We start from the raw sequence: 25,641 nt of genomic DNA on the forward strand, positions 1-25,641 counted from the left end.
ATCCCTGTGGTACCCCACTATTACAGCTTGCCAGTCCAAAAAAGACCCATTTTCCCTATTTTCTGTTTCCTGTTAACCAACCAATCATTTATCCATGCTGATATGTTACTCCATACAACATGTGCTCTTGTGTAGTAACTTTTGATGTGGTATTAAATGTCTTTTGGAAATCCAAGTACACCACATCTACCAGTTCCCCTTTATCCACCTTGACTGTTACTTCATCAAAAAACTCTAACAGATTAGTTAAACACGATTTTCCTTTCACAATTTTCTTTCACAATTTTCCTAGGCTCTATCTGGGCATCCATAGTCGCTGGCGCTTGTGGAACAGAACAGGGTTCTGGCAGAGAGGCTGGTGAGGTAGAAGAGGATGAGACCTCCACAGTCCCTAGGTTAGCATTCAGGTAGGGTTGATGGGGCTGGCTGCTGGAGTGTAGCTGTCAACCAGTCCAGCACCCACTGGCCCAACAGTGCGACTGTCCCGTTAAAGGTACACAGTTCTCATGTATTCCATGGATGTCAAGTTCATCCGTATAAGTGGACTGATCCAGGCTGCTGAGAGAGGCTTGCACCCTTTCCTGGCCTAGACATTGCTTTTGCATCCACTCCAAGTGTTGCTGCAAGCATCCCTCCACAAGATTGGCCAATCTCTCATGTTTGGAGCTCATGTGGTTGAGCCCCATGACAACGTGGATCTCATGATGGTGATGGACTCCTTTAATCATAGTCCAAGTGTTCCCACTGCCTCAGGGAACTCCACCAGATGTCCACATACCTTGTCCTGATTGGATAAGTACTGTGCTCCAAAAGATGATTCCTGAGGCTACACTTCCTACCCACTGGAGCATCATTATGGCTTTCTTCCCTCCTCTGAGGGGATCTGTGCCTCCCCCTGCAATCTGGTGTGGTGTCCCTCACCCAGTGCCACTGACTCTAAACACTTGCTACATCTCTGGTGTGCTGGTATCTGAGTTGGTGGAGTGTGGGCTGGGCTGATGTGACACATTTCGTTGGACATCTTTTCCTTTTCCTAATGTCCAAGGGATGATCTGGCCCCGTGGTGGGGAGGTGAAGGGCCAGGAAGGGTGTGGTTCTGGAGGGCAAGCAGAGCTGGGACCTGTGTGAAACAAAAAAATAGATATTTAGGTATATCCCTTCTCATAGTGAAAGCACATTCTGATGCCCACCATTGCCTTAACCATGCTTGTGCTGCCCATATAATGTAATCCCATTGTTGCAATTTCTCTCATGCCAATGTCCCCTTGTGCTCAGCTAAGTGATCTCCACCATGATCTCCACCATTAACATCTTGTGCCAAGGTGATCTCAACACCGCCTTTATCACCTGCTACTAGCAGTTCGCCATCACCAATAGACAGCTGCTCAGGCAGCTTGTCAATGTCCATGGCCATCTGCTCCACTGAGGTTATGGGCCTCAGGCAGGCTGACCGATCCCCAGTCCAGGCCATGTCCTAGGTGTTCTTAATCCTTTTGCTCTGCAATGACACATGAATTTATGATAGCCTCATATATAGTACATCCAATAGCCCAATTGCCGAGCCAGTTTCCAGCAAGGAGAGGAGGTGAAGAGAAGGGGTTGGGAAATGGTCACAGGGAGGTGGGAGCCTGCGGGCTGTAGCCACCGACGTTACTCTCGTATGGCCCAGAGGAATCCTCACTCCTTCCGTCCCCACATTAATAATTTTTCATTTACCATATTGGGGCTACTTCATCTTCCATACCCAATACAACTAGGTGGAATGTGCCTGGCACAACTGCCGCCCATTTGTGCCAGAATTTTGCAATCAGAGTGTGACAAATGTCATAGGACCTCAATTTTCACATTTAGTAGCTTTACTTCTGTTTTGGATGGATGGACTGCTTGTCATATAGAGGCCCATCTGAATCTTGCCTCAGGCGGATATTGGCTGTTAATGGAGCAGCCAATTTTCAGCTGCTTGCCTGTCCATTTTTCAGGCACAAAACTGGTAGCCAACTAGTGAATTTCTCCCCCAGCAGCTCTCACCATTTGTCATTCCTCTTTCACACTTCTTTATCTCCAACTAAACAACTTGGCGTTAATGTGTAGTTTTGATTGTCTAAGCTTTACTCCAGGACCATACTGGATGGAATTCAAAGCATCCAAATATCTAACTCTTTTTCCAGGTTTCATGGGCTCATGCTTAAGGTGTGTTCAGTATTTGGTGCCATTTGGCATTGATGGTAAGGTTGAAAACCAAAGCAAGGATGTTGTGTGTGTGTGTGTGTGTGTGTTGTGTATATGATCTGCCTGTCTACATAATTTTCCTTCCTCCTCAAGCCATTGCCTTGCTGCTAGGATGCACTTCAAAATGCATTGTTCACCCTCTGGGGCTTCACACAAGTGGATATTGTTAATATGTGGTTCTTGACATAGTGTTGACAATGCTATGTGTTGTTTTCCTTGCAATTGTGCAAGTGCCATCTTTTCTTCATCAAACTTTCACATGTGCAGCATTCCTCACAACTTGGGGAATGAACAGCAGGAGCAGCAATCTTGGCTGAATATTCCCTTCCTAAGCTAGAGGGGCTAAGGCCAACTTTGCACTTGGTACCACAGTGGAAACGTTGTGTTTCTTTGTAAATTGCAAAACAAGTGGAGTAAGAATTGTTCTCCATATAATTATTTGAGCTTGGTAGCTGCTGACTATTAGAAATCTGAAATATTTTATTTGTAAGTACTTGAATGAAACAATTCAGTCATCTGCAGATTTGTTTGTTGATTATCATTTTTATTCATATAAAAAGTATCCAACGTGTACAGTACAGGAGCTGTAACTACTTCACTACCTCCCACCACAAAACCGTAGCCTTTATCAGAAACAAGATTTTAAGAAATAGCTTTTCATATTGTGACATTTAATTAAAAGTAATCAATTGGTAAAGATAAATTTAAAAGCACATTGGAAAATTAAGTTGCCGAAATCATGATGTTTAGTTCAGTAGATGTACATGTGTACCAGCTGTTAGTCCCCATTTTCACAATCTTTGCATATGCAAGACTTGATGTTCATATACTTGACTGTCTTGCTCTTCCCATTTTTACAATGTAGATTCACTGACACTTTTTCAGTCTTATATTCATGGCAGCACTGGCAATAATGGTTCATGCGATTTCTTTTGAAGTCGTATCTAAAAAAAATAATCATTACATAAGTTATTAAATTTGTCCTGTATCTTATCAATACAATGTTTAGTCACCAAGGCTCCTTCAATATCACCTTCCAAACCTATGATCTCTACCGCCTAGAAAGTCAAGTGAAGCAGATGTATGGGAACACCACCATCTGCAAGTTCCCCTCCAAGCCACACAACATTCCGACTTGGAACCCTATTGCCATTCATTCACTGTCGTTGAGTCAAAATCCTGGAACTCCCTCTCCATCAGCATTGTAGATGTACCTACACCAGATGGATTGCAATAGTTTAAGAAGGCAGCTCACCACCACCTTTTCAAGGACAATTAAAAATGAGCAACAAATGCTGGCTTTGCCAGCAACACATTCCAAGAAAGAATTGCCACTTGTTCAATTGTTATATACAGAATATTGCTGCCAGTATCCTAACCTACCACATGCCCTGCTCACCCATCATCCCTGTACTCGTTGACCCATATTGACTCCAGATCGGACAACACCTCAATTTTAAAATTCTCATCATTGTGTTCAGCTCTTCCTGTGGCCTCACTCCCTCTTATCTCAGTAACCTCTTCCAGCCATATTACGCTCTGAGATCTCTGCTCTCTTCCTATTCTGGCTTCTTGCGCATCCTTGATCTCCATAACTCCATCATTCAGCTGAGTAGTCCCTAAGCTCTGGAATTCCACCTCTCTGCCATTTTGCTTCTCTCTCCTTGAAGTTGCTCCTTGAAGCTTATCTTTTTAACCAAACTTTTGGTCACCTGTCCTAATATCCCTTTACATGACTCGGTATCAAATCTTGTTTGATAACACTCCTGTTGAAGCAGCTTGGGACATTTTTTGCTACATTAAAGGGGCAATACAAATGGAAGCCCTGTTGCTGTAGAGTCTTTATTGAATATTGATAATTGCACCAGTACTGTAATTCTATTCCCTTATTTGTAAAATGAAAACTTTTTCTACCTTTGTTACCATTCCACTGGCGAGCTGTGGTTGTCATATAGCAGCCCTCCTGCCACTTGCCAGAGCCCAGCCAATGCGGCATCCCAGAAACTGATCCAACTGATAAGGAGGGTTGTGATCAGGGTGGAGGGTAGTCTGGAAGCAGGGACCCACATTATTCTTGTGGAACTCAGATGGGCACTCCTGCTCCCTTTTGTCCGACAAAAATAATTTCAACACTTACCACTTCAGGCTTTACTGATGTACCCCATGTTTTACTGAGCAAAGTGCTCATGGCAGCCGTTCCAACCAGTATGTGGGCTCCCACCTGATTCAGGCAAGCACTAGCTGCCCTGCGGAAAGCCCTGGACAAAACAGCAGTGGAGTGGGTACAGTACAGCAATTCCACCACTTCCATGTTAATCCTGACACCTCCCCATTTCTATCCAGTGTTGGGAATCAAAATCTCCCAAGTGTTGTTAAATCAAGATAATGAATACTTGAGATAATCTTAACCTTAAGGAGAGTAATCCATTCCTGTATCATCTCGTTGCCACTATTTAAGGCTAAGGAAATAAGTTTTCCCAGTCAACAAAAAACGTAATTTTATTTTCCCTCATTATACATTATTAGCAGATGAACAACTAAGCTGAATCCTTGCAATATAATGAGTCATTTTGACTGGTCAAGCATTGGAATTGACAGCAAAACAGATTTTGACACCGAATCAAATGGTTTTTTGAGAGAAAGAAATTACTGGAGTTCAGAAAGGCTTGACTAAAACAGAATGTTATGGAAGATTAACTAGAGTAAGTGTTTCAGCAACATCTTCTAAGCACTAAGAAGGCATTAGAGAAAAAAGTGAAATTTAAGAAATTTACTGATAAAGAAGTTAAAGGTGGGAGTGTTAACTCCGAGGTGAAAAATGCCTCGTGAGCAGCAGGCCTATCTGAGTGAGCTATTGGGGCGCCAGAACAATTTTAACAGCTGGACTTCATCAATGAACCAGCACCCGATTTTACACCCAATACAGAAAGGAGGTCAGGAGAAAGCATTGGAAAGTTGGCTGAACTTCCCCCTGCGAGGCACAAAGCAAATGTGAGAACTATGTGGAGGGGAGAGATGAGATGGGCAAAGGAGGTTGCTAGGGTGGGGTAGGAGTTTCCAACGTCCTCTGTGGATCACTAAAAAGAGATCGTTCTGGCAGGGGAGCCTGACGCTTTCATTGTAGAGCCTGGACAAACTGTCTTGCTTATCTTAGGCTCACAGAAGAAAGTTTTCAAATCACCTGAGTGACAACTTTGGTCTGGTGGTGCAGCTACTGAGGGCGTCTTGCTCTGATGAGGACTAAAATGGTGCCAGGGCCCTGATTTGCAAACATGTATCAGACATTGTAAAATCAGAAATGGAGTGAATATTTTATCTACTCCATTTTAATGGCCCTCATGCCACATTTTGCTGGATGGTGGGAGATAAAATTCCCTTCAAAGCATTCATTTGTTATGTATTAATTCAAATTTCTATGAGAACTGGGAAACGAAAATTATATCTAGTCATGGTCAGACATAACGACAGATACACAAGTTTGGCTTCGCCAAATAGAAAAGTATCATATCATTGAGCGAATAAAGGTATATATTATTGAGTTGATTTTCACTTTCACTGAAGGGAAATAATTTAATTCTACCAGTCCAAGTTGGATTTGAACTCAGAATTCAGATGTAAAATACAGCTTTCTAATGCATTATAGTACTTAAAGTCCACTGTTTTAAGATTTCAAAACCCTACTTACCGCGTTGCTGATGAACAATGCCCTTGACATTGTGTTGCTTCAAAAATAGTTTCACACTGTCCCCTCCTGATTGTTTCATTGAATTTATTAACTTTGCATAATCCTAACATAGGGAAAAGTAAAAATACAGCACAAATTAGAACTAAGGAAAATTATTTAATCCACCTCACCAAATTTGGCTCCTTTTATTTCCTGCTAAATTAGTAAACATTTCTTTTTCACATGCCACAGCTAGGCCCTGCATGCATTATGCAAGGAAGCTCTGAGTTAATACTATGTAGTGATGCATCATGGTGCATTTCATGGCAATAGATAAGGCTGTAAGTTTGTTACAGGAGTAACTGGATCCTTTGGTTTCATTAGATTTTCAAAAGGTCCAAGAGGTGGCAGAGTTGCAGTGATTCCTCCTTAATTGGGTGAATGCTTGTCAATCATCAAAAGCCCATACCTTCAATAGAATCATTTTTGTGTTTGGTAGCTTCAGAAGAGTTTTTATTTACCATAAATTATATCTAGGACATGGCTTTTGTTTTAAACCAGAGTGGAGAACTTGCTTAATGTTGTTCTTTTTGGATATTAGACATAGCTAGGTCAAACTTTTGCCGATTAGTGGTTCCATGTTTTCCTGGGTGGGGATGGGGTCACTAATTTTATATACAGAGCAGAATTGGAGTGGCAATCCCAATGTAATGGCAGGAACTCAGGGATAGCAGTTAAATGGTTGATACAGCTGAAACAGCCAAGTAAATGAAGTCACAAAGTATTCATTAAGGTGCTAAGGTACTGCTAGGAGCATGATGCAATTCCACAGTATTCAGAATTGCGTACCTTAGGACACATAAGAAATCCACACCATTGCCCTCTGGGTGCACCTCCTGTCCTACCATTCCACCATTTTATTTCACATTTCATGCAATGTATGAGTGAGAAATAAAGAGATTTCTGCATGGCTTGCACACTCCTAGGTAAACAACATTGTAAATTTTCTTGTAGCATGTCTAAAACTTTGCTTTCTTTGCAAAGGACAAACATGCACATAATCCGAAGCAAAGGACTGCAATGGGTGGGGGAAGAGCAAGTAGCATGCCTTTGAAGAGGCATGAAGGTGAAACTCAAACTCCTGGGCAAACACTCCAGGGAGTCTATGGGAGATGGGGAAGAGCTGTCAGGTTCAGGTTGATAATGGAATGAAGTACTTACTTAGCTTTATGTATTTGATGTCAGCAGACACTGTGATGGCTTAAAAGATTTTATAAGTACATATGGTCACCGTCATCACTTGCACTCAACCTGACAGTATTCCAGATACACACACAATGGGAAAAGATCCTATCAGGGAGGAAGCACTATGCACTGTCAAAGAAGAGACAGCAGTTCTTTCATTTGATTTAAGCCCATGTGGTGCAGGATGCAGGACCAACATTCTAAGTTGTATGGATATATAGACCATAGTATACCTAATTTATGAAAGACATTGGAATACAGGGTCTTAAGACCCATTGTTTTAAACTAACTTAGACCACTGAGCATCAAGATAACAATGTCTTCCAAAATTGGACTGCATGGAAGAGAACAGAAGCAACCTGTTGGCAATCATGTCAATAACAGTCTATGCCATCACATGAACCTGCCCAATTTCAGTAGGCACTGCCCCTGAATGTATTGAGCTCACAGTGGCTACAGCAAGGTACATCTTGGTTAATTAGAAACACAGGTAGCAAACATCCTGAACACCCTACAATCACTAATCAATGGTACTTGAGTCAAAGGGTCACGAGGACTCGAAACGTCAACTCTTTTCTTCTCCGCCGATGCTGCCAGACCTGCTGAGTTTTTCCAGGTAATTTTGTTTTTGTTTTTGTTTTGGATTTCCAGCATCCGCAGTTTTTTTGTTTTTATAACCAATGGTACTTCTTCAATTAGGGGAAGACTGAGTAGTCTGGCATATTTCACATGCAATAGGGTCAATTTTATGATACTCAAATTGCTAAAGTGACATCAAAAATTCATTGAACAAGTGCACCATTTGTTTCTTTAATATATCCAAGTGTCTGACGTTTTTTTCATAAGAGAAAAACTGGCAGATGTGCAAAGGACGTATCAAAGTTGATGACTTCTGTTATGTGCCTATGTGTGTCTGGAGGTCAACTGCACATGCATCCATCAGCCTATTGAAATGTGTTATGTAGACTCACAATATGAAATACTGCTAATTCGATAAAATATTAACAGAAGAGCAGTGCCCCTGGGCCCAAACCTCAAAGGAAATAACACGTCCGCAGTGAAAGGGAGTTGTAAAACTTAAGCGTCCTGCTTGAACAAAATGTTGAGAACGGGGATCAACTTGCAACAGATAGAAAGAAATGCAACCTTTTCTTTAAAAAAAAATAGAAACGCGTGGCATGAATTTATCATGATTCTCCTGATTGGATACCATAACTTCAGCAGAAGATTGGCATAAATTTTTTGCCAAAGTTATAGTGGCTGATCAAGAAAAAATTCCTTACAACAATTTCTAGAAGGTGGTTTGTCGCTTGTTTAAGTCACCATTGTTTGTGCAGAGGCATTTAGCTGTTCCATTTTTACATGTCAATATTAAAACTAACTTAAATACTGTGGCAAAGAACAATTAATATTTAAGTAAACACATTAAATGGATACCTTGAGCTGGTCTGCATGTAAAACAGCAACGATCGATATAAACTCTGTAAGGCTAAAAATAATCAATAACTTATTGAATCATCAGTACAGGATATGTTGTTCCTTAAATATAAACAGCTTATAATGAAAACAAGCTCCTATTGGAGGCATTGTCATGTTTGTACTTACAATCATGCTATTTAAATATTATGCATTCTTCTTTAAATTGGATAAATTAAATCCCAAAAATATTTTTTAATGCTATAACATACTGATAGGCATGGAATACACTTTACTGTAGATTTGATATCATCTCTGAGTTAATATTTTATTCATTCTTAAATAAAGTTCTTTGGACTGAAAAGCTTTAATAATATGTTTAAATGACTTGTATATATTGTAGTGACAATGATTGAAAAGTATTTTTGAGTTGATAAAGGATAGAAAACTTTATTGAAGGAATGAAAGAGCAGTAATAATCTATTCAATCAAAATGTGAAACCTAATTATAATCTACTGTGTGATCACAAGTTAGTTTGTTTAATAGGTATGAAACTGGTCTAAGCCAACTAAACAGGTTTGTGGTGAATCATCAGCTGATCTTTCAAGGTGCCAGTTTTTATTTTCCATTGACTTAGAAAATATTGCCAAGATTTTTAACTTCAAACCAGTCTCCAAAAAGATTTTGAATTATTGTTCTGTGAACTTCAATGGAAAGATCAGGCACCATAAAAAAAAAAGACTGCCGATTTGCTACATGCCTATCTCCTATTGTTGGCATAGACCAATTTAAAATATTTTTCATGTGTCAATGAGATTCTGAGAGTGCCAAGTGACAGCTGCTGCCACTAACTGGTAATTTTTTGAATAGAATAATTAAATTCTAAATGTTAAAATGCTCAGGCTGTTTATAAACACTAAGGCATTTGCTGAATTAGAGAAGGGTTTTCTCAATTATGAACATGATTCAGATTTCTAAAAAGTACATAAATGTGATGAAACTAATAATAAAATGATCACCGTGTACCTTGGGGCAGCTTTCATCCTGATTGCAGGATTTATTTGTGATTACAACTCCATACTCAGTACATTCATATGAGAGGCATGGATTATTAGCATCCACCCATGTATCACCCTCCTACAAACAAAAGCACACAGATAAAATAACGACATATGAGATATTCCATTTCCAGGCCTAATTTTGTCAATCAACTTGATCCTGTTTTGTGCTAGTAATGGCACAGGAAGTTTCTATTTTTTTTTACCATGAATCTGCTACAATCTCAATGCAACACTTTGTATTTTTTACAACAGCATATTTACTACACAAAATTTATAATGTGCACAAGGTAAAAATAATATGACCTTGATATTATTCACCAACCCTTGCCTAGGCAGAGGTCAGGCAGAGCATTTTGGAAGAATGCTTCACTGCTCCAGGCTGCCAAATGGCCAACTTTCGGATGCTGGGTCATCGGCATGACTTGGCGCATACCGAAAGCAGGTCAGTCCTGTCACATTTTTGTTTCAAGAATTGATGACAGATTGAGGCTTGCAGCTGGAAGCCCTAAACTGCCTACCTCAGGCCTTAGGGCTGCTGGTTGCCAAGCCCAAGATTCAAATATCTATTAGGGTACCTGAAAAGGAAATTTCAAACTTAACCAGAGGGTCCTGATCATCCTACCACTAGGCCCCCCATCAGGCCTTCTGATTTGAGGAAGGGCCTGAGCACAATGCCCAGGACCAGTTTCCTGGGTGCTACAGGAATGAGTGCCCCTTAGTCATTTTAGGATGAAAATGAGGTGGAAGGATTGGGAATAAACCCAGACTGAATGAATTGGATAATATTTGCTCCAATCATTTAAGGCTGTGTTTTATTTTGCCTAAAAAGATTTAATAAAACTAATAAAGGCTGAAATGCACAAAGATTATTTTTGGCTTTCTATCACGTTTCCCATCATTGTAGCCTTACATTAAACAGAAGGAATATCTGGGGGAGCATATTTGTTCAAGCGTATTTCCTCTTCTTATAGAAACAAAAAGCAACCATCATTTTGCTCAATCTTTTTAAGAAATAATCTAATAGTCCACAGTAGGGTCTCCCTCCCTATTATTATGCTACAGTGCCATCATTACATGAAATATCACTGTAAATGTGTGAACCATACCTTTGTAAATAATTGTTGTCACAGGTTCAAAGCTACTTGATTGCTGCTCTCCCCCAGGAGAGTGTAGTGTAGGGTGGATATTCCAGCCTATCACATGGGACAGAATTTAGCCCTTGGCTAGCAGCCGAAAACTGCCGCCAAATCGGGGCCTACCGCCATTTTGAGTAGGCGGGTCAATTAAGGCCCGCCCAGCAGCCTGCCTGACAGGAAGCGCTTTCTTTTTCGGGGGGGTGGGGGGGGAAGGAATCCCCAACTGTCAGATTGCGCTCTTTCGCGCACTGAGGCAAAGTCCTGTCTCAGGAAGTTTAGTGAAAGGTAAGTAAACTCTAAAAATAGAGACATATTAAAATTATTAACATGTCCCCCTCAGGTGACAATGTCACATGAGATGGGACATGTTAATAATAAACACATAAAATTTATTACATTTTTAAAAACCGTACATGAAACTTCTTCCCGCCAGTGGATGAAGTTTCATTAATAATCTGCAGCCTGCTGGGGCTCCTGGCCTGCCCGCCAGCCTTAAGGTTGGATGGGCAGGGTCTTTAATGATCTTAATTAGCCTGTCAATGGCTTTAATTGGCCATTGACAGGTCGGCGGGCGGACAGCGAAATCAGCTGTCCGCCCGCCTTCGTGAATATTTAAAGGGACCAGGATGACGTCGGGGGTTCCTCCCGACGTCATCCCACGTTATTTTCCCTTCGGCGAGCGGGTCCCACCCCCAATTGCCAAGGGGAAAATCCTGGCCATGGTTTCCAGAAGTTGAGCACTTCCCAGGTGACCTAGCATAGAGAGAAACTCTGCTTAATGGCATCAATAACAGCAATAAAATTGATCTTTTTCAAAATGAACAGTTTAAGGGAATGCCTACACTTTCCATTCTCTTTTCATTCCTTTTTTTGGAAATTTCAGCATTTTTATTGTGGGTGGGTTGAAATTGTACTATGGTGATATGAATGATTCTCTTCCTTTCCTTAATCGTCTATTTCAATGAAAGTTTTGACTCACAAAAAAAAGCTAAACACAAATTGCAAGGAGAGTTTGTGTGTTCCTTATTTACCAATATTACACAGCATGATTTCAGTCCAAAAAGATCGCAATTGTTATTTGAATCTACAGCTTTTGGACTGATGACTTCCTGTATTTTTTAAGATCTAACTTTTCACATTTCTCAGATTGGTTATTTGAATCCTATTTGCCACAATGTATTAGTTCATTGCAAAAATTAAAAGATTCTCAAGTTTTATCAATTACCTATATAGAAATGGAATCATAGAAAAATCATGCACAGAAGGAGGCCATTCAGCCCATCGTGTCTGTGCTGGCTCTCAGTAGAAGTATACAATTAATCCTATTTCCCTGCTGTTTTCCCACAGCCCTGGAATTTTTTTCCCTTCAAGTATTTATTGAATTCTCTTTTGAATGTTGCTATTAAATCGGTTTCCACCATTTCAAGGAATAACAATTCTACTCTTCTAGGTTAAATACCCCAGCTTGCAATTATTCTCTGTATATACTTCAACTAAGGTAGATCTGATCTTCAGCTCTCTTCATTCCTGCAAAGTTCTCCAGTTCTTCTTTTAATCCCTGTAGCATTTTTATTCCGGCCCTCCCATGTGCTTGTTGCCTCTTAATTAAGTTCTCCCAGATAATTTTAGATTAAATCCAATTTATTTTCAAACTTGGGTCCTCCCGAACCCTTTCCTCCATCAATGTCATTTTCAATAGGATTCCCATCAGGAAAGAGATGTTTAACATATAATATGTTTAGCCTAATGAGGTGTTGATTTGTCTCAAAAGGCAGTTCATGAATACCTGATTTAGTTTACAGATCTTTTTGTAAAACGACTGTCAGAGTTTTTGAATACTCACCTTTCTTGGCTGTCCTAATTGGTCACGGCAAACTACAGAAAAACCAGAAGTGTTATTTAACAATTTATTTGTTTTCTTGTTAACATGCACACAACCAGTTTGATCCATTGGTAAACTAGTGATCCTCCTATGGCCTTGCTGAATTAATGAAAAAGGAGGGTTGTGTCTTTTAATTGGGTTTCTTGAAAAAGGCTGAGGGAGCTTATTATAGTGCCACCGCTGAAACAAGTAAGAACACAAATGTTTTACAATATGACTCATTGACTTGTGTATTGGGACGTTAGTGTTACCAACTCAAAGATTTCCATATACTATAGTTTGACATGCTTATTTAAATAATTGGCTGTTAGCTGCAAAGCTGTTTCATTGTCGAGACCCTGGGCTGAGTAATACAGTGAGGGGGCAGCGGGAGAGGGGGTTGTGGATGGCTAGCCCATCCCCCCAGAACAAAGTCAGCACAGGTCGACCCGCTCCACACCAGCCTGCGCCACAACCATAACTTGCTGCAGGCAGGCTTAACAAGGGCCAAGTAGGGATTCCGCCACTCACTGGGGAGGGGGTACCACCCTCTGGAGCTGCCAGCCAATCCAAATGGCTAGCAGCTCCTCCCAGCAGCACCAAGAGTGTGTTTGTCGTGGCTTCCAGGACTGCAAGTAGAGGAGCAGGAAGGCCTATTGATCCCCGATGCCATTAAGTCCAGGGTCTTGGGCAGGGATGGTTTTGGCAGGTCAGGGAAGGGGGTGGGGAGATTGGGCCTAAGGCGGCAGAGCAGGGATGAGAGTGGTATGAAGGGGAGGGGGCTTCCATCTTAGGGGAACCACCCCCGATCTGCAAATGGCAGCCCCTGAAGATCAGAGCCTGCACCCCACTTCCTGCTCTTTGAAGAAATTATTTTCAAAAAAACAAAACAGGCTACCTACTCTCACCGGGCTATCCACGCCAAATGTCTTGTGGCTGGGACAGTGTATTATTAGGGTCAATTGGCTTGGTAGCAAGCCTAATTGACCCTCGATTATCTATGAAATATTGCAAGTGAGCTGCGGATTTCAGCACCCATCCACCTCCCCATGTTATGGGGATGAGGTTGGGGGTGGTCAGGAAGGTGGTGGGGCAGGCAGCCGCCCTACTTTATGTGCATCTTCACTGTGCACGGAAAACGCTGCCCCATGTTTGTGTCACGCACTGATGAGGGGAGATGTTCCTGAGTTGCTGGATTGCCAATGCAGAATGATATTAGGCAAGTTACTTTATCGGTGTGTGTTCTGACTTGCCTGAGATTCTGATATCCACTATAACCAGGTGATCAGTGCTTTGAAGCATAAACCCAGAAAAACATCCCCTGCGATGTCATAAAATGAATTAATTTTTAAATTCTAATTTGTATGTTTTTATAAGTAGGATGAAAACAATATTCCTCTTCCTGCCACCCAAGCACAGTTGCTAAATGCCACCAACTCTCCCAGACCTGAACTATGCCATAGTTCCAAGTTCAAGTCACTTGTAGTTTGCAGAGATATGATCTCTGCAGCCTCTAAGATTGGGGGTATGTCCAAAGGGAGGACAGAATGTGTGCTGCCACAGGCCTCAAAGACTGGAGGAACAGCACCTCATCTTCCGACTAGGTACTTTACAGCCTTCCAGACTGAATATTGAGTTCAACATCTTTAGATCATGAACTCTCTCTTCCATCCCCACCCCCACTCCGATCCCCCTTTTTCCAATAATTTAGATTTTTCTTTTCCCACCTATTTCCATTATTTTTAAATGTATTTCCATCCAATGTTTTATCTCTACCTTTTAGCCTATTTCAATAACCCCCACCCCACCCCCACTAGGGCTATCTGTCCCTTGCTCATCCTGCTTTCTACCCTTAATGTCCCCATTAGCACATTTCTTAGCTAATATTACCACTGTCAACACCTCTTTGTCCTTTTGTCTATGATATCTTTTGGCAATCTCCACCTATCACTGGCCCTCTATCCAGCTCTACCTGTCCCACCCCCCTTCAACCAGCTTATATTTCATCTCTTTTCTATTTTTCCTTAGTTCCGATGAAGAGTCATTCAGACTCGAAACGCTAACTGTATCCCTCTCCACAGATGCTGTCAGACCTGCTGATTTTTTCCAGGTATTTTTGTTTTAGTTCTCAAAGACTTATTGCTTGTTTGTGAAATTGGCTGAACAGATCTGGCAACAGTGTGTAGAGAAGCAAAACTCTGGCCAGGATTTTACGGCCCCTCTCTCCGGGTGGGATATTACGGTTCTGCTGAACTAAATGGAGATTTAAATGTCTCGCCGCATCCACCATGGCAGGTCTGTAAAATCCTGGCCTTTGTTTTGATTAGGTGGCACTTTGAAATATTTCTGCAAGTAGTCTTCATGAGACAGCTGCTGGCTCAGCAAGACTGTGGAGAGAAGAATGTGGTAGGAAGTGGCTGACTGCATTTGTATCTGAAGAAGAGCCATACGGACTTGAAACATTAACTCTGTCTTTCTCTCCACAAACGCTGTTAGACCTGCTGAGTTTTTCTAGCATTTTCTGTTCTTGTTTCAGATTTCCAGCATCCGCAGTATTTTGCTTTTATGCATTTGGATATATCTTTCTAAGCTTAAGTGTTATGTATTCCTGTTGACTTGAGTTATGTACTCTATTGGAGCCACAGTAAATGGTACTGTGAGTAAATTTATGTTGTATATTGTGGAGTCACAAATGAAAATAGATGAATAATGCCCATTTGAAAATAAAAATAGAGTAACTTACCTTGACAGGAAGCAACACATTTGGATTTCTCTTCAGATAGGATCATTCCATCCAGACAAAAACAACCTTCCTCAGCAGGAACTAATATCTCCCCAGCTATCACCGAACTGAAGAAACAGTAGCTTTGATTTACTTATCAAAATCAGAATCACAGATTTAATTGAAAATTATTTTGATCTAAGTTATGTTTGAAATCTCATAAGTCCCTTAATCATATCATAAAAATAATGGGTGCATTAAAATAGCTGAGAGTTGAATTTTGTGTTCAAATACACAAGATAATATACTTACTCATTTTTGCATTGATTGTCTTTCTTGCTTTGACATGGCTTGTACACTAAACCTTGATCGCAGGTATAATCTTCAGTATAAAATGATGTGTTAGGTACAAATATGGGCAAAATATCTAACTACAAAAGCAATCACTTTAAACATGGTATTATTGAACAAAGCACAGCAACTGTTTGCAATAGCCTAACTTGTCTGGCAGGATCCACCTTCCACCATGAATGATTTTGCTAAGATAGAACACCAAGCTCAGAAATAAATTGCAGGTTTATCCTAAGCAAAGTTACGAAACAGGTTTCCTGACAACTTAGAATATATAACAGACACAAGTTTGGGCTGGATTTTCCTGTGGACCTCAGAACCCTGCTGTGAGGCTCAAATGGAGGTCGTAAGTTCACACTGTGTGGACAACAGTCACTCACCTGTATTTCCCCCGTCCTGCCACTCCTACCCACCCCAGCCCCTGGGTTGGTCAGTTAATGGCCAGAGGGTAGGCTCGCCATCCATAGAACCAAAGAAAAGTTACAGCACAGAAGGAGGCCATTTGGCCCATCTTGTCCATGCCAGCCCGAGGACACCCTCTAATCCCACCTTCCTGCACTGGCCCATAACCCTGCAGCTTACAGCACCTTAGGTGCAAATCCAGGTATTTTTTAAAAGAGTTTAAAGTTTCTGCCCCTACCACCAACTTGGGCAGCAAATTCCAGACACCCACTACCTCCTGCGTAAAAAAGTTCTTCCTCATGTCCCCCCTACATCTTCTGCCACTTATCTTGAATCTATCTCTCCTGGTTCTAGAATTCTCCAACAAGGGAAACAATTTTATCCTGTCCACCCTATCTATTCCCCTCATAATTTTGTACACATCAATCAAGTCACCTCTCAGCCTTCTTTGTTCTAAGGAAAATAACCCCAACCTATCCAATTCTTCCTCATAGCTACACTTCTCTAACCTGGCAACATTCTTGTAAACCTACTCTGCACTCTCTCCAGAGCTATTACGTCCTTCCTGTAATGTGGTGACCGGAACTGCACACAATACTCCATTTGTGGCCTCACCAGTGTTTTATACAATTCCAACATTATATCCTTACTTTTATACTCTATACCTCTGCCAATGAAGAAAAGCATTCCATATGCCTACTTTACAACCTTGTCTACTTGAACTGCTGCCTTCAGGGACCTGTGTACTTGTACGCCAAGATCTCTCACTTCATTTATCCCTCTTAGTATATTTTCATTTATTTTGTAATCCCTGTAACTGTTTGACCTTCCTAAATGTATGACCTCACACTTCTCTATGTTAAAATCTATCTGCCACTTTACCACCCACTCCACCAACCCATCTATATTGTTTTGGAGATTATGGCTATCCTCTACACTGTCCACTACTCGGCCAATCTTTGTGTCATCTGCAAATTTCCCAATTGTGCCCCCCATGTTCACGTCCAAATCGTTAATATATAACACAAACAGCAAGGGTCCCAAAACCGAGCCCTGTGGAACACCATTTGAGACAACTTCCCATTCGCAAGGGCATCCATTGACCATTACCCTTTGTTTCCTGTTACAAAGCCAACCTTTTATCCAGTTTGCCACATTATCCTGAATCCCATGGGCTTTTACTTTCCTGACCAACCTGCCATGTGGGACCTTGTCAAATGCCTTGCTAAAATCCATGCACACAACATCCACTGCATTACCTTCATCAACCCTTCTTGTCACTTCCTCAAAGAATTCAATCAAATTTGTGAGGCAAGACCTTCCTTTAACAAATCCATGCTGACCATCCCTGAATGGTCCATGCTTTTCCACATGACAGTTAATCTTATCTCTCAGGATTGATTCTGCTAATTTGCTCACCACCGATGTAAGACTAACTGGCCTATAATTGTTTGGCATTTCCTTTGATCCCTTTTTAAACAATGAAACTACGTTTGCATTTCTCCAGTCCTCCGGTACCTCCCCTGTATCTAGTGAAGATTGGAAAATCATCCTCAGAGCATCTACTATCTCCTCCCTGACTTCCTTCAGCAGCCTTAGAACCAATCCATCTGACCCTGGTGACTTATCAACTTTCAAGGATTTCAACCTTCGAGTCTCTCTTTATGACTATCCCATCCAATATCTCACAGTGTTCCTCCTGGACTACTATATCTACATCCTCCCTTTCCTTTGTAAACACGGAGACAAAATATTCATTCAAAACCCTTCCCACAGCCTCTGCATCTACACACAAGTTTCCATCTTCATCTCTGATAGGTCCCACTTTTTCCTTAACTAGCCTTTTAGCATTAATGTATTGGTAAAACAACTAAGGATGTGGGCTCTCAAAGCTTTCTTTCCAATTTTTTAAAATTTAAAATTAAAAAATGTCCTTTGTAGTATGATCACTGCTCTGGGGGGGGGTGGGGGTGGGGGTGGTTGGCAGTAACCCCTCCACAGGTTGGCTTAGACCCTGTAGCTGCTGTGAAATCTAGGCAGGCAAGGTGGGCCTCTAGACCTGCGTGGAGGACTGAACCACGTCCCCATCCACCAAGCCCCTCCCCCAGAGTCTGCCACCAGTAGGCCGTCTCCAGGCAGCTAAATTGTCCTGTAGTAACTTGGAGACTGACTGGAAAATTTTAGTTGGCCTCCTTCAATGGACCTCAATAGGTCTTTAATTAATTCAATAGGCTACCTGCTGAATGCCACCACCACACCCATCCCGCCTCCGTAAAAATGGTCTGGGGAGTGGGTGGAGCCGGGGTACTGGCACGCAGACCAGCAGCATGAAATTCTGCACCTGCCCATTTCCGTTTCCAGCCCTGACGGGGGCTAAAAATTCTGCCCAAGATATTTATGACAAGAAAAATGCCTGCAGCTTCACTGCAGCATCTGGCAGAAGTCTTTTATTTTTGCTACAATGTATCTTTGTTATCCATCTTCTCTCAAAAGACTAATCATGTACAGATGCCTTGGATAGACACAGATTAGGGACACTTTGGCATCTCGATTGTGAAATCAGCATGTTTTCTGCTATGTTAATGACAGAATCAAGGTCAGAAACAGAAGTTCAACTACACATATGTTTATCATCACACATTGTATAATGTTTAACTCATTCACTATTAAAGATGTCATTTGACCAGATATCAACTACATCCACTGGTCCAGAGAAGGTGACTAGGGTCATTATGGTTCGGCATGTTGTGAACTATAGGAATTCTTTTTAAATTCATTCATGGGATGCTGGCATCACTGGCTAGGCAAGCATTTATTGCTCATCTCTAATTGCCCTTGAGAAGTTGGTGGTGAGCTGCCTTCTTGAACCACTGCAGTCCATGTGGTGTAGGTAAACCCACAGTGCTGTTAGGGAGGGAGTTCCAGGATTTTGACCCAGCGGCAGTGAAGGAATGGTGATATATTTCGAAGTCAGGATGGTGAGTGGCTTGGAGGGGAACCTCCAGGTGGTGGTGTTCCCATGTCTCTGCTGCCCTTGTCCTTCTAGATGGTAGTGGTCATGGGTTTGGAAGGTGCTGTCTAAGGAGGTTTGGTGAGTTCCTGTGGTGCATCTTGTTGATGGTACACACTGATGCCTCTGTGCATTGGTGTTGGAGGGAGTGAATGTTTGTGGATGAAGTGCCAATCAAGCAGGTTGTTTTGTCCTGGATGGTGTCATACTTCTTGAGTGTTGTTGAAGCTGCACTCATCCAGGCAAATGGAGAGTATTCCATCACACTCCTGACTTGTACTTTGAAGATACTGGACAGGCTTTGGGAAGTCAGGAGGTGAGTTACTCACCACAAGATTCCTAGCCTCTGACCTGCTCTGGTAGCCACAGTATTTATATGGCCAGTCCAGTTCAGTTTCTGGTCAATGGTAACCCTCATGGTGTAGATAGTGAGGGTTTCAGTGATGGTAGTGCCATTGAATGATGCATAATAGTAATTTGCATTAATTAATTCGCAGCAGAATCATAAACATGCAGTACAAGTTAGGTCCAATTTCTTCGTGGCACTTAAGGAATCTGATATTCAGAGTGTTAATTCACAAGGAACCATTGTTTATCCATGCCTCATACATTTAAGTGATTGTGTAACAGGGATAATATAATCCTCAAGACTGATTTCCTAAGGCCATGTTGAATTTGAACCTGCAATGGGGTTTATTGGGCACAAAAAAAAGTGATCCCGGTCACAAAGCAGTCAGGGAGTAAAGCAGACATTCAACCTGTTTCAGCTTCATTCTCTATTTAAAAGATCCAGGAAATTTGGATCAAATGAGTCATTCAACAGTACTGTCAAATAAATTAGCCTTGCTACCAAAACTGCATTGCTGAATGTGACAGCCATATATGGACTGTTATTATTGTCACATCCTAATCAGCAATCCAGAATATTGTGTTTCTAAGTTCCTCCTAAATATGGGGCTACAATAATGTCATCAGAAAAGCTATTCGACATTGGGCATTAAATCTGAGCACTGAAGAATCCCCCATTTCCAAGCAACTTAACATGGAAATGTTTTATTTGTAGTGACTTTTGGACAGAGCACTGATCCACAAGGGAGTCAAGGGTTAGCGGGGGAAGGCAGGAAAGTGGAGTTAAGACCACAATCAGATCAGCCATGATCTTATTTAACGGTGGAGCATGCTCGATGGGCCAAAAGGCCTACACTTCCTCCTATTTGTTATGATTTTATATAGTACAGGAAATACTCCAATTATCACAGAGTTGTTTCCATTAAGGGACTTTTATTGTGTATGGAAATCAAATACGAAAGAAATCCTGAGGTACAATCACACTGTCACCATTTCAGTTATAAAGCAGTTTGGTTAGAAGCAATTGTTTGTTTTTTGTAACTTGTTGAATAGTTCTGTAAGCCAATGTATTATTTAATTTCTTTAATGTATTAATTACTTTTTTACCATTTAAATATTTACTTATTCCTTCTATATTAATGAATGTAGACTGGTTGCTTGGTGGCCCTTTGTCTGGAATCTGTCTCATGGTGGTAACATGGAACCTTGAGGTGAGAGAAGAACCCAGACCGAAGATACCAGAAGAACTGTACTGAACTGCATTGTGGGTGCAAAGGTGGATGGACATTTTGGTCAAGGCACAGCCTTGTGAGAATTAGCACGGTCTGCAAAATGAATTAAACTGTGCAGGAGAACTGGTCTCAAACTGTGAGAAAGATAGACCCCTTTTGTGCTCTTTAAAGGTAATAAAGATGTGTACCAGCCTGGGGATTGAGAACAGTGTAAGCGATAACAAAGCAGAGCCAAGCTGGCAATGGTACCTCAAGTGTGACCTTCAAAGGGGGCCTAACCAGGAGAAATCTGGAGAAAGCATGGAGGTAAACAGTGATGTAATTAAAAAACAATTAAATGAATTAAAAGGAGGCTTTACCTTATATGGCACAAGGTCATAACAAAGAAATGTATAAAGAAAGAGTCCACAGAAACATCTTTCCTGCAGTGCATTAGAGTGATTTGGTCAGTCACTCAAAAGTGCATGGAGGATTGATCATCAGATTGACCATTGAGATGGACTTCACGCACAGAGAAGCTAAGCAATCAGTATTATTGTATGTACTATTACTTAGTGGTTTAACAAAGGTGCATCACCTTTGGTAGAACCTCATTCAAGTTGTTGTGTGTCATTGAATACAGAGTATAGACAAGAACTATTTGACCAGGTCTTACAGTTTCTGTGCATAGAAGTAATTCTTTTTTCATTTCTAATGGACTTGATCATCATCCAGATTTATAATACTTACTGCACACTCCATTTGTGAAAGGCCTCCAGTCAACACATATGCCAACGCTTGCACAAGCCAAAGCAGCAGATTCCAAGCTACTGCAGTCAACGGTGGAATTTAGCTGGCAATGGTCAAAGACACAAGTGTTGATGTACTTATCAAGGTTGATCTTCCTTCTGCATTGTTCAAATGGCCTAAATAATGCAAAACAGATTACTTGAAATGAAATTGAAGTGATTCATCATAGTATCATCTCATATCTCAAATCATCCTAATATATAGAGGCTTTTACATGCTATTAATTCCTACTGTGATTTAATTCTTGTGAAAATGTTTCTTCTCAGTTATTGGCCTTGAGCTTGCCACAATCAGATCTTTCCAGATTTTCTGTTTTCCAACATCTGAAGAGAAAACATATTGAGGGCTACAGGGAAAAAGTGGGAAGTGGGACTAGCTGTGTTGCTCTTGCAGACAGCAGGCATGGACATGATGAACCAAATGGCCTCCTTCTTTAACCATTCTATGATTTAGTCCAGATTTAAATTGCTATTGATAAGCTATTTATAAGTCACATCAACATATTTTTTACTGTTCCTGACCATTAACTCATTAATTTGTTTCACACTACATTGCAACTGCCTTTACAGCTGATTTTCGAAAACTTTAGTCAAAAATTGGCTCCCGCTGGAGATGATGTGGTTCAGGTACAACAAATGCTACAAATACCTGAAGAAGCAATACCAGGACTGAGGCAAATTGATCCAAAGTCTCACTTGTTTATTGCCAGTTATCTGTAGGCAGCAACTGCGGCCCCAGAGGCAGCTTGCAGATCGTGGGGTGGGGGTGTTGGGGTGCGGGGATGGGGTGTGGGGCTGGCATGGTGCTAGATCAACGGCTGGAACACTATCCAAGATTAGCAGATAAGTCCAGAGGAAGAGCCAGATTATCCAGGAGATGATCAAGTGCACTTCAGTAGTGACCCACAGTTTAAATTTAAAGTCAGGAGCAGCACGCTTCTTTTTCCTGGCGCCACATATGAGTCTTTGTACTTACATTTTGAGTGATAGCCTCTAGTTTTCCTTTCTAAGAGCCATTGGTTTGGCTGCAATGGTTTTGTGCAAACTGATTGTAGCATTCATTGAGTAAACTTACTCATTTGGAAACCAGTTTGGCATAGCGGCCTGAAGTAGGGGTAAGGACTCCAATTTGCATAGGCAATGCACTTAATGTCTGTTTCAAGCAAACTATAACAACAACCTGCATTCAAATAGTAAAACATTTCAGATGTTTCACTGGAATCTTATCAAACAAAATTTGACACCAAACCACGTAAGATTTTAGGGTAGGTGACTAAAAGATTGGTCAAAGAGGTTTGCATTAAGAAACTCCTTAAAGGAGGAGAAAGAGGTTGATGGGTTCAGGGAGGGAATTCCAAAGCTTAGGGCCCAGGCAGCTGAAAGCAAGGTTGCCAATATTAGAGGGAACAAAATTAGTGGTGCACCTCATCTGAAAGATGACGTTTTCGACAGTGCAACAGTCCCTCAGTACTGCACTGGAATATCAACCTAGATTTTCTGGCTCATAGGTGAGCATTGAGCATTTTTAGAGGTGATTCACTGAGCAATGGCTGACATGACATGGAAGGCAGTGGGTCACTATCCTGGAACACCCTCCCCTACAGTGCTGTGGGTGTGCCTTCCCAAAGAGATTGCAATGGTTCACCACCTTTTCAAGGGCATTTAGGGTTGGGCAACAAATGCTAGCATACCACCAACACTCACATCCCATGAATGAATATTTTAAAAAGTGTAGCTAGAGTTAATACATTTGTAAATCATTTTTTCAGTTATTTACTTTGAAAACAAATTAGATGTGAAGAATGAATTTACTTACTTTCTTTGAATGACATTACAGATTGTTTCCTCAGGTTTGCATGTTGGCGGAGGGGGAACTGGGGTACAAGGCTCATTAGTAGAAGCTGATTGACAATAAGGTTTATTGGGATCATCAACTCTCCAATCATATGCAGTTTTGTGACAACAATCGGATGGCTCAACTTTTCCACTCTTTCTTATGCATTGGGGTGGGGAGTGGGAGCAAGATCCTAAGATCAGAAGAAATGATGCAGTGTGTTATGTACCAAACGAAGTTTATCTTGCAAAATTATCAATAAAATATGGATTTTATACAACTGTACATGGTCACAGAGCACGTACCGCATTGGCCTCGGGTATTATTAAGGAAGTATTTTTCTGGCACTCTGATCTTGAAGGCATTACGGAAAGCAGTAATGCTTGTTCGAATATCAGGAATGGAAATATATGTGCTGATGCCCAGTTTAGTCATTTTAAATCCGTTTGCACTATAGGGAAGACTCACATCAGCTCCATTGATAGTTAACTGTGAAAGAAAAATATAGAATATTTTGAAAACTGACCCAAACTACAAAGAACTCAATGTACATGTTGTAATTAATGGCCTGACTCTTTCGAAGAGCATCAATCGCCATCAGATTGGGTCCAGGGAAGGAGTCAGGGAGTCGGGGAGGAGTTAGGGGTGTCAGAAGGAGAGTTGGGGGGTTGAGAGGAGAGCTGTGGAGGGGTCAGTTGTATAATTACCCAGGAGCTAGGCTACAGCCAGGATTTTCTGGCCCTACTGTGATGGGGCTGGCAAGGGGGGATGTGGGGGCCCAGCCAAAAGTACATTAACTTTCTGCAGGACTGGAAGATCCCAGTGATGAGTGGAGCTGGAAAATCCCAGCCTATGATTTTTCTGTCTAACATTTTCTGGGTAACTATCCAGGTAAGTAAGTCAGGACTGTCTGAAGTCTCAAACTCCAACTCAGAGGTGGAGACATTTTCAGAAGGTCCTGGACCGCAAGGTAATTGCTCATTAGAAGTTCAAGCTTTCCAGGCAATTCCCACAGAACCAGTGTGTTGGGACTTCCAAGGGATTCCATATATCCAATCTCTGATGATCTGGAGACCAGAAGATCTGGGCCATATCTAATTTGAAATACTTTCATGAATGGAAAAAAACTTAAGCTGTCCAGTAATGCTCACTGGAAATATTTTGAAGTGTAGACTGGATATTATACTGTTATTAATACATTTCAGAAGATTACTACAACAGCCTGTGCTTGCCACAATCAAGTGAAATCAGTGAAGAAAATAAGACCTATATAGTGTCATGCCAGTATAGACATGAAGACATTACAAATTTTAAAACTGTGTTCTTTTTAAAATGGACACAAATGAACAGTTAAGATGCCTGCTAAGGGGTCAGCTGTCCAATGCAACTTTAATACAGACAATCCAACTCTGGAAAATTCAGAATTAAATTATAATGGGCAGGGGTTTCCCCCTTGAATGAACATGCCTCAACAACACTCCTTTGACAATAGCAGGTGCGAAATTCTACAAGGCTTATTCCAAAACACAAAGACAATGGATGTCTAGACTCTAAGTGCAATTCAGGGAAAATTCTACCCAAAGTGCGGTGGTGGGTGTGAAAAAAGACATTTTTCCTGCTGGCCACAATGGTGGGTTTTTGCACCATAATTGTCCGCTTCCTGGCACATCCAGCCTCATTAATGATGCATGTATGGGAAACACACCGGATCGCTGGAGGGCGGGTTCAGATTTGCCCACACGCCATGACTTCAGTTCTTCCTCGTTCCAGGTGCCATATTTAAAACACACCAGAGCCCAGCTACTTCATGTCTTCCGACCAGAGGACCAGGCAACAATGGCCTTGAAAACAAAGATGTCGGCAGCCCCCAAATTTAGTGATGCCTCTCTGGGACGCCTGCTGGATGGAGTGGAAGCCCACCGTGATCCCCTCTACATCCGCTTTGGGCAACGACCAGCCACCAAGCTCACCAATCCAGCATGGGAGGCAGTGGCAGTGACAGCCAATGCCTTTCAAAAGAGGACAGCCACCCAGCGCCGCAAGAGGATGAATGATCTCCATTCCCCCAGAGTAAGTCATTCTTCTCATCACTTTCAACCCATACACTCACAAACCCATCACACAGGGTTCATACTCACTGCCAGCTCAAGGGACATCACTACTTAATGGCTCACAAACACCCTTATCCCCCCTACCCATCATGTCCTTATGCAGTTCATGGCACCACTAACAGTCCGCACATGCCAGGCATCCTTCTCGACATATTGTTTACACTCTCCCCTCTGTCTCCATGCAGGATAAGCTAGCCCACAATAACAGCACAATGTCTCAGGTTGGTGGA

The 25,641-nt window shown here is 41.6% G+C and overlaps 1 protein-coding gene across 1 annotated transcript in view; it reads right to left on the reverse strand.

Annotated features, from left to right (window-relative positions):
* Positions 1-2,752: 2,752 nt before the first annotated feature.
* Positions 2,753-25,641, reverse strand: part of LOC121286123 (mucin-5AC-like) — a 181,153-nt gene continuing 158,264 nt past the window's right edge. The window contains exons 58-67 of the mRNA XM_041203111.1: positions 23,606-23,789; positions 23,283-23,493; positions 21,408-21,583; positions 15,648-15,717; positions 15,357-15,463; positions 12,596-12,627; positions 9,582-9,692; positions 8,576-8,627; positions 5,915-6,017; positions 2,753-3,173 (exon numbers count right to left, since the gene is read on the reverse strand). Of these exons, the coding sequence (XP_041059045.1) occupies positions 3,008-3,173; positions 5,915-6,017; positions 8,576-8,627; positions 9,582-9,692; positions 12,596-12,627; positions 15,357-15,463; positions 15,648-15,717; positions 21,408-21,583; positions 23,283-23,493; positions 23,606-23,789 (1,212 nt within the window). The 3' untranslated portion in view covers positions 2,753-3,007. The remainder of the gene's footprint in view (positions 3,174-5,914; positions 6,018-8,575; positions 8,628-9,581; positions 9,693-12,595; positions 12,628-15,356; positions 15,464-15,647; positions 15,718-21,407; positions 21,584-23,282; positions 23,494-23,605; positions 23,790-25,641) is intronic.

The sequence above is a fragment of the Carcharodon carcharias genome, chromosome 13, assembly GCF_017639515.1.
Source record: "Carcharodon carcharias isolate sCarCar2 chromosome 13, sCarCar2.pri, whole genome shotgun sequence".
NCBI lineage: Eukaryota > Metazoa > Chordata > Chondrichthyes > Lamniformes > Lamnidae > Carcharodon > Carcharodon carcharias.